This window comes from Protomyctophum bolini (genome assembly GCF_963924005.1).
Source record: "Protomyctophum bolini genome assembly, chromosome: 10".
NCBI lineage: Eukaryota > Metazoa > Chordata > Actinopteri > Myctophiformes > Myctophidae > Protomyctophum > Protomyctophum bolini.
In genome coordinates, this window is record NC_137871.1 from 35,738,060 (window position 1) to 35,747,199 (window position 9,140).

At 40.8% G+C, this 9,140-nt stretch overlaps 1 protein-coding gene across 6 annotated transcripts in view; it reads left to right on the forward strand.

Annotated features, from left to right (window-relative positions):
- The window catches only part of csnk1a1 (casein kinase 1, alpha 1), a gene marked incomplete at its 3' end in the record, with an annotated part of 36,585 nt that extends 34,081 nt beyond the window's left edge, over nucleotides 1–2,504 (forward strand). For all 6 annotated transcript variants that reach the window (XM_080773640.1, XM_080773641.1, XM_080773644.1 and 3 more), the window contains one exon: nucleotides 1,407–2,504. Coding sequence is in view for 2 of the 6 variants with exons in the window: in XM_080773644.1 (XP_080629770.1) it covers nucleotides 1,407–1,414 (8 nt within the window). The remainder of the gene's footprint in view (nucleotides 1–1,406) is intronic.
- Nucleotides 2,505–9,140: the final 6,636 nt, after the last annotated feature.

A 9,140-nucleotide genomic window follows, 5' to 3' on the forward strand; every position in this document is an offset into this window, starting at 1 on the left:
CCGTTCGAACCCGGGCTCCCCCAGAGTTGGTGTCAAAGTGTCCTTGAGCAAGACGCTGAACCCCTAATTGCTCCCGATGTGCTGGTTGGTGCCTTGGTAAATGCACAATCTATGTAAAGTGCCTTGGATAAAGGCACTATATAAATGCACCATTTTAGAATACAAGTTTAGAAGCATCTTCCGGAAACGTGAATAGTCTCAGAAATGTCAAAAAAACAAAGAGGTTAATGCCTCAAATCTCATTTCCTCATCTGGTGGTAAAGCAGTAATGATGGGTTTAGAATGATCAGACTTGAAACATTACATTTTCAGTCTTGAGATTTTATTTTGCTTTACTCAGTGATTCACTTGTTTCCATTGCCGTTGCCACAGCATTCGAATATGCTTCCAGTAGTTCTTTCTGAGATCTCTGCCAACTGATAACAGATACTGACGTCTAAATTCAACATAGGGGCTAAAGCGGTTTGGTGACTATACAGATATGAAGGAAAAATAACACTGCAGAATGCACAGACTTTAGCGAGGTCAATCATGTTGCAAAGACATCAGCGATTGAGTTTCAAAGCATTGGATAGGTTGGTTCTCACCCTCTGTTCAAGTACCTACATTGAATTAAGATTTCCCCAGACCCGTCCGGGAGACTCCTTCTAGCAAGCAAAATTTGTTCTGGTTCCTGGTGGCTCAGATACTTAAAAAAAAAAGCCTTCTAAATCCTAGTTCTGCACAATTGTTGCTTAAATGTGAATCTCAACTGTGAAGCAGACTAGAGAACCACACTACAGTGGAGTATTTACCTCCTCATCACTACAACACAGATAGCATCGGCTACCAAGGGTCGTCAGCCGATCGAACATGTTTGGTTCCGACGCCTCGGCAAGGCGATATGGACGGCAAGCGACGAGCTTGTCGTCGGGAGTCTCCTGCCGATCTTCGAGTTAAAAACGTTTGCTGTGAAAGAATTTACATTCAGAGATTTGCGCACGTTTCAAGACTTTTCTAAATTTACAGATCTAGCTCATAGAGTGGCACAGAGTGCTGCTCTGAGCTTGTATATATCCTATTTTTCAACAGCTAAAGTATAAAATAATGGTTAATGTGGTTAAACGCTAAAGTGACTGTGTTCCAGGTCGTAAAATGGGCTGGACTAACCTAATTTAATTCCTATCGTATCGCACATTTTTATTTTAGTCTTCTACCCCGACTTTTGAGGCTATACACAACTTTTATCCGTTTCATTTGAATTTATTTCCTCATTCTGTATTGTCATTAATCTGACACTTTAACCTCCACAGTGAGTCCAGCGGAGGAGGAGGCCTATTATAGCTCAGTGAAATGTTGTATGGCCAGTGTGCCCAAAGCGTTTCTCATTATGTTAACGACGTGCTCTCTTCTGTGTGTGCCCGCAGGTTTCTGAGCGCTGCGTCATGTGTCCGTGGTGGGAATCAGAAGAGTGGGCCCTCTCGCCATCGCAGTCTAACAATTGGCAACCAGGACCACCACTCTCTCTCTCTCTCTCTCTCAATCTCTCATTCTCTACTTTCCTCCAAACCTCCCACAACAAACAAACTGTCTCTCTCCTTCCATGATAACTATCTATGTAATGGATATATATATATATAGATACACATGCCAACGTCTGCAGCGATATCTATATATCGGTATGTATATACAATAAAACTCTTCTCCACTCTGAACGAAAAAAAGCAGGATTTTTTTTTGGGGGGATGTGGAGGCCGTAGCCCCTCCCTTCCCTAATCTCGCCTCCACTCGTCTCTTCTACCCTCTTCTCTATACGTTAATTTTTGTTTTTATTTTTTCTGGAAACGTTGAGATGAATGGTCGGCTGACCCTGTTAACTTTTTTTTGTTTTCTCTGTTGCTTAATTATTTTTTTACTTGGTTGCACGCCGGCGTCAACGTGCCGAAAATAGCCGCTCTACAAGCTCCCAGATTTGTGAGCTTGTAGAACGGCTATTTTTTAACGAGCGACGCCGTTGCGAAACTAAGCATAAACGGGGCTTGTCCCTAAATGGGGCTTGTCCTCACCCCCAGTGAACACAGAACATGTCAATATCCTTCCCCGCTCCTTTTTTATTATTTTAATCCTTTCTTCCCTCCAAGCAAAATGAAAAGATGTTAACTGAGAAAACTGTCTTTTTTTTGTTGTTTCTGAAAGGAAGGAATGAATGATGGTATCCTGGGTGTTATTTACTAAAAGAAAAGGCAAAAAGTGTTGGATTATAATTTTATTTCTCGTTTTTCTTCATTCCTTTTTTTCCCCCTCCCCTATGGTGATTAGGAGTGTGTCTGTTGAATAGAAACGGCTGTGGTTAAAAAATGTTTTAACAGCAGACAGCAACAGTCTATGATAGAAAAACACTTCTCTGGTTCTCTCCCTCTCTTTAGAGCTCTGCATTATTATTATTAAATCTGTTGTAAAATCTATGGTCTTCTGAAACGGTCTCCAAAAAAGAAATACCAATAAAAACAAAAAAACATCAAATACCACAGATTACAAAGTGCGAGTCATTCACCCCTCATCCTCTTGACTGTTACAATCACAGGAATATGTATATTTCATAATCACATATCGATGGTCTGCTTTGAATTGCTTTTATTTTTCCTGTGGGGAATATAACCTGACCTATGGAATTATTTCTCCTGTGATTAAATTTTCTTCAATGGGCCCCAAAAGCCTAATTTATACTATGTCATGCAATTGTGAGTGAATAAGTAAAATGGAAGGATAAAAAAAAAGTGTATAACAGCTCTATATTCCAACAGTAATCGCGAAACGGTGTAACCCAGACTTCCAGTTCCAATTTTGTCTGCTCAAGGTTTTGTTTCATCACTTTAACAGTTTCACTTGTTCGGTATGCCTGGTATGCCACTATGCCAGCCTGTATGACTTCTTGCTCCTGATTGTATAAAAGTGGTATCCTCACTATCCTGACCTGAAAATGTAGGTCTGCTTTCTGTGGAGGCGCATACGTTGGTCCGGCGTCCTAACAGTCCGACATGCAACAGTCCGACACATGCGTGGCTGGTTAAGACTCACCCGTGTGTCTCCCGACATTCATGGCCGGTTAAGACTCACCCGTAGGGTGTCGGACTATTGTCTGTCGGGAGTGTTAGTATGTTGGACCAAACACATGCACCCCTTTCGGTTTACTAAAGAGCTGGAGAGACTGGGAGACCAATATTACTGAACTAACATGCTATAGCAATGATTACTAAGGGGATATAGAGCCATTTAACACTAAGAAAATATCAAGTGTTTGATGTGCTAATTGGTATTTTTGATGAAGAGTTGATGACGTTGATGTTTCAAATGTCAAATAGCTAGGGTAGTCTAAAACGGCGTGCACTGGAGTCTGCCGTAACCATGTTGCGCCACTGCTAAAAAATGTAATAATCTCAAAGATAAATGCAATCAAATGAAATGTAGCATTTTCACCTATAATGACATGACCAAAACTGGGATGCCAGTGATGAGGGCTATTTCAGTGGTTCCCAACCTTTTTCAATTTAAGGAACCCCAAATAATTATGCCATAGGCCCCCTATCCGAAAATATTTTGTACCCGGCACCCCATATGACATTTGTGGTGTTAATGTTTTATTTTCAAAATGGATGTACATGGCAGTCTCATCACAGCACATTGTGAGCTAGTAGATGGCCTATTTTATAACTCGGCAACAAAAGTTTGGAAACTTAACTTTGGTCCATTATGTCTCCACTTTAATAATACCAATTTGGATTATGTCTTGTATAATTTTAATCTTTGATTAGTCTTATTTACAACGAGGTATAGATTGTAAAGATCGGGCGTTCGTGGAATGAGCAACACAGCTAAATGTGTGGGTAGCACCTCCAAAACAATTGCCAAAATGGCAAGTGGTTGGTATTCAACCCTTTGCTATGAGTTGCTTAGTGGATTGGATGATTGCACTCTCCCACAGTAATAAGAGACAAAAAGCTGCGTTGCTCATTCCACGAACGCCTGAATCTATACCTCGTTGTAAAGGTGACTAATCAACGATTAAAATGATATAAAATACAATACCAATTGGTATTATAAAAGTGGATATTTTGATAAGTTTCCCAACTTTTGTTGCTGAGTTTAGAATAGATGCAAAGTGGTTAAACTGATTTTGATGGTACACTATTTTGCTCAAGGACCCTAATGGGGCCCCGGAATCCACTTTGAGACCCACTGGTCCCCCTCCCCTTCCCCCCCTTTTATGTTTGACACTAAATCTGAGCCCCACGCGCACACACTGTACAGTAGTTCTCGTATGAAGAGTGTGACGCATTGTGAGCTTACAGATATGCTTTTTCTTTTCAAATACATTGACATATTATAAAAGACATGATTTTGAATATGACAATGACCAAAATGGGGTTGAAGGTGGATGAATTTTGAATTTGTGCAAGATGTTGAGGAAAATGTTCCAAACAGACCTTTGGCCCCATTTCAGGCCCCTAACTATTGACTATGTTCACACACACCGGCCATTTTGCTCTCACTCCAAGTTTGCGAGTTGAAAGCTTTATAGCATAATGGCCGCCGTGTGAATATGGAGAATTGCAGAAGGAACTACTGTACAAATTGAGGAGTGGTCGCCTGGCTTCGAAGGTGTTGAACAATTTGCCATCAACACTGGGCGATATGTGGATATATTGTGATATTTATTTTGGAGATGACTTTTGGTGCTTTCTCAACATTTATACAATGACATTTCTGATGAATAATCAGAAATGTAAATCAAGTGTTTAAAAGCGCCTTTTATTTGAGCTACACAACATCTCCTTACGTGCAACTGGGTGGACTGACTCCAGTCAAATCTCGTCTTTTCTTAACCCATTTAGGCCTGACCTCAAAATTTAAAAAGAAATCTTCTAAATCCTCCAGTTTTCTGAAATACATATTTTCACGATTTTTCAGAAATAGCAGACCTACAAGCTCGTAGCACGCTATGAGCTTGTAGATCTGCTATTCTTCCATAGCTAAATTATAACAATGTTTAAAACACAAAGGGGTTCCCGCCCAAAATGGGTAGACGGAGCACATTTTCAGACTTTCGCTTTTGTTTTTTAAATAGCCCTTTATGAATGTACAAAAACCTGAGATCTTATGGTTAGAGAAAGGTACAATTTAGAAGTATGTAAGATGTTAAATACTGCTTTGAGTAGGAACTGCTCTTTGTCAGCAAAAATGAATGTCCCGTCATCCCAGCTGGCATGCCTTGCCCTGTGAGCAGGCTGTAATCACAGTGTTGCACTGCCAGGAATATGCCGAGTTCAGGTGGAACTACACCCAGTGTTTGAAAGCAACTAAGTAGTTTGAACTTTGAGGTACTTTAGCTTTACTTGAGTATGTCAGTTTTTTTCCACTACATCTCAGAGGCAAATATAGTTTTTTTTTACTCCACTACTATTATTTGACAACATTAGCTACAAGTTACTTTGTAGATTATTACAAAACATACATTAACCAATTAAGACTTGTTTTATGCTTTGCCTATTCAGAAATTCGCAATTTACAAGCTCAGCTTGTAAAACTGATAGTTGAAAACTTGAAAAAAGTTTAGAAAACTGAGCATAGGCTATAATGGTTCTTACTTATTTTATATTTTGAAACAATACTTTTGAACATTTTGCAATACAGGACTTTTACAATATATTAGTATTCGCACATTGTGACATCGGAAGTCCGAAGCAGCGTTCTCTGATGTTTGGATGAAAATGTAAGGCTTTTATTTTGGGAGAAGCTCTCATAGATTGATTTATCCCCGTGTGTATTATTGGTTAAATATTTTGTAAAACCCAAACAGACACACTTAACCTTTTCACAGAACTTTTAAAAGTTTGTGAAATAGATCTAGAAGCTCGAAAGTTGAAATGTAGAGAGACAAGGAGTATGCCCAACGGCGATGGTGTGTGTGCTGCATTTTTTTTGTACTGACATTTGTAGGGTTTAGTTTTTGCTCACATGCACTGCTTGCCTCAGCAGGCCCTGCACACCTAAATAAAAGCCTGGGAACCGAGGCTATGCTGCAGTGCAAACCTGACTGAATGGAACTCTAAATGTGGACCATCCCATTGTTGCTGCCGGGTGGAAAACCGCAGTCTCAATGTGAGAACCATGCACTGTCCTACACAGTCTCTATGTCAGAACCGTGCACTGTCCTACACGGTCTCAATGTGAGAACCACTGTCACAATGGTTCAGATGTCCAGACAGAGATGGAAAAAGTAACAAAAGCAAGCAGAGACAGACTCTGAATGGAGGGTGTGCAGGAAAGGGTGATTTTGTGGCTAGACTGTGGGAACAGATGTTAGTATCAGGAGGGCAGACAGAGGTCAAGATTCACAAAACAAACAAACAAACCTCCCGTTGCAGACGTTGGGCTTTTTCGTCGTCGTCTCCACCAGGCCAAGTCTTTGCTCCTGTCCACCCGTGCATAAATATACTGCTTTTATCCAAATGCGCTTTACATACAGTATAGATATGCATTACATTCTCACACACAGTCATACACCGATGACAGAGGGAACCATGCAAGGCACCAACCTGTACACAATTAGGAGTTCAGAGGTTCTTGCTCAAGGACAATTTGACACTAACTCTGGGGGAGCCTGGGATCGAACCGGGAACCTTGCGGTTGCCATCCGGCCGCTCTAACCCTGATCCACTGCCGCCTCAGGGCTGTCTGTCTGTCTGTCTGTCTGTCTGTCTGTCTGTCCAGCCATCTGACTGTAAACAGCAGTAGTCCTACTGCAGTGCAGTCAGTGAAGTATAGGTACATACTATAGCCATATAAGGTAGTGGGGTCCTTGAAGGGGTCCCAGGGGGTACTCAGCAAAATAGGTTTATATAGCATAAAAATCACTCTTAACTACTTTGTTGTGTATATATATTTCCAAGCTCACATCACATTGCCGCATCGCATTGTGCACTTTTGAATTGTGAAAGGTTTGGAATAATTTAGAAATGTTTTAACGAATCTCTTATTTTCAGATGTGTCTCCAGGCCAAATTCGTCTGATTATGGATGGAGGGGGTCCTTCCAGGCCTTCCTTGACTAAATGTCGGAGAAGCATGTGTTTTAAGGCGTTAAGCAGACAAACACGTGCATCTGCAGATATGTGGATATTTGGACTGTGCGAGCGTGTGAGTCAGTGAGAATGAATGACTGCGTAGAGCCACACCTAACTAAGGTGTGTCAGCCCTTGATATGCAGGTATGAGGAAGCAAAGGGGCTGTGTGTGTGTGTGTGTGTGTGTGTGTGTGCATGCGTGTGCGTGTGGGGAGGACTCCTCCTCCAGAACTCGTTGTTAGAAAAGTGTTGGTATCAAAATATACTTTAAAGAACCAAAAGTAGAAAGCTCACAATGTGACACATTGTGAGCTTGTAGAACAGCTATTTTCAAATTGCCGAAATGTAGATGGGGCTGAATTGGTGAATGTAGGCTATATATGTATTGAGATAATAATCAAAATCTACAGTAAGTAAATAGTAACTAAAGTTTTCAAAACATTGTAGTGGAGTAAAAGCACAATATTTGCCTCTGTGATGTAGTGTAGTAGAAGTAGTAGTACCGGAAATTAGAAATACTTTTAGAGGTCGTGTTTAGGGGTTTGGGGTTATAGACATGTAGTTCTACCTGGTTTACTTTACAGTATACTTATCTGCGTTACCAGTGCACCAAAAATAGCAGATCTACAAGCTAACATGTCGTTGCAGCGCAACGTGTTGTGAGCTTTTAGATGTGCTATTTCCGTGTTGGCCTGTGCTGCGTGACATTTTCAAACCTAATATGATGTTCTCTAGCCCCACACAACCTTACTTGATTTATATATACTTGGTTGCCACGCTCGAAAAAATAAGACGATCTACAAGTTCACGTGTTAGTCGGGACACGTTGTGAGCTTGTAGACAGCACGTCCACACACACACCCTGCGGTTCTCTTTGCCTAAACCTGCTGAACCAGATTTAATTTGCAGTGCATTTCCTGAGTGTCCAATCGTTTGAGTGTTGTACATCAATTTGATTTGATTTGATTTATTTATTTAGCACAGTATAAAAACTGTGCAAAAGAAGCAGATATGTAAAAAAAAATCTAAGATTAAAGTGCTAGGAGGCAATCAATGGTGGAAGAACGAAGAAGTACCGGTACAAAATACTACAAGTAAAAGGCTTCCATTCAAACTTTGACTTAAAAGTACAAATGTTCTGGTATCAAAATGCACTTAAAGTACCAAAGTATAGTACATATAATAGTACAACATTATTGTCTCCACCAGGCCGAAGGCATGGGGAGAGAGTATGTTTTGCACTTCGTCCATGTGTGGGTATCCATCCGTTACCAGCTAATCTCCAGCACCGTTAACCCGGTCGATGCCAAACTTTGCACACACACTCCCTGGATGCCAACGATGAACCTCTGCCCCAAACTTTCCAGAACGGCCTGTTATAGCGACACCAGGAGGCAGGAGGCCGACTTTTGTAAAACACATTACAAACAACACAACATAACACATTACTTCTCCAGATTTTGTCCAAAAATCCCACAAATCGTTACACGGTATCTCTATTGTCATGACGGATCTGTCCAATATTTCATATTCCATCCTAATTGGCTAACATTGGCTTTCAAAGTTTGCAGGATTGGCCTGTTTTGAACAAAAAGCCTCAAATCATGAACGCAGTGTGCAATTTACAGGAAATCGTTCACGCACTTTCCTACTACTAGGCTGAGGAATATATCCCACCCTTTTCACATTGGCCTGTTATAGCGCCACCAACAGGTGGATTTTTGCAAAACACATTTTTGGAACAAAATGCCTCAGATCATCCAATTGCCATCAAAGGCATAAGAACAAATGGAACCCTTTTCACATTGGCCTATTATAGCGCCACCAGGAGGCCACAACCTGACCTGGCCTGGTGGAGACCTGTACTCCGAGAGGCACTTTTTCTAGGTTTAAAATGTTTTTTTTAATAGATCTTCAAGCTCACAATGTGTTGCATTGAGTTATCTAAAACAGGATATTATCGATTCGATCAGGAATCGAAACGAAGGAAAATTAGTGGTATTTCCCTTCAAGTACAATTTTGAGGTAGGCTATTTGTAC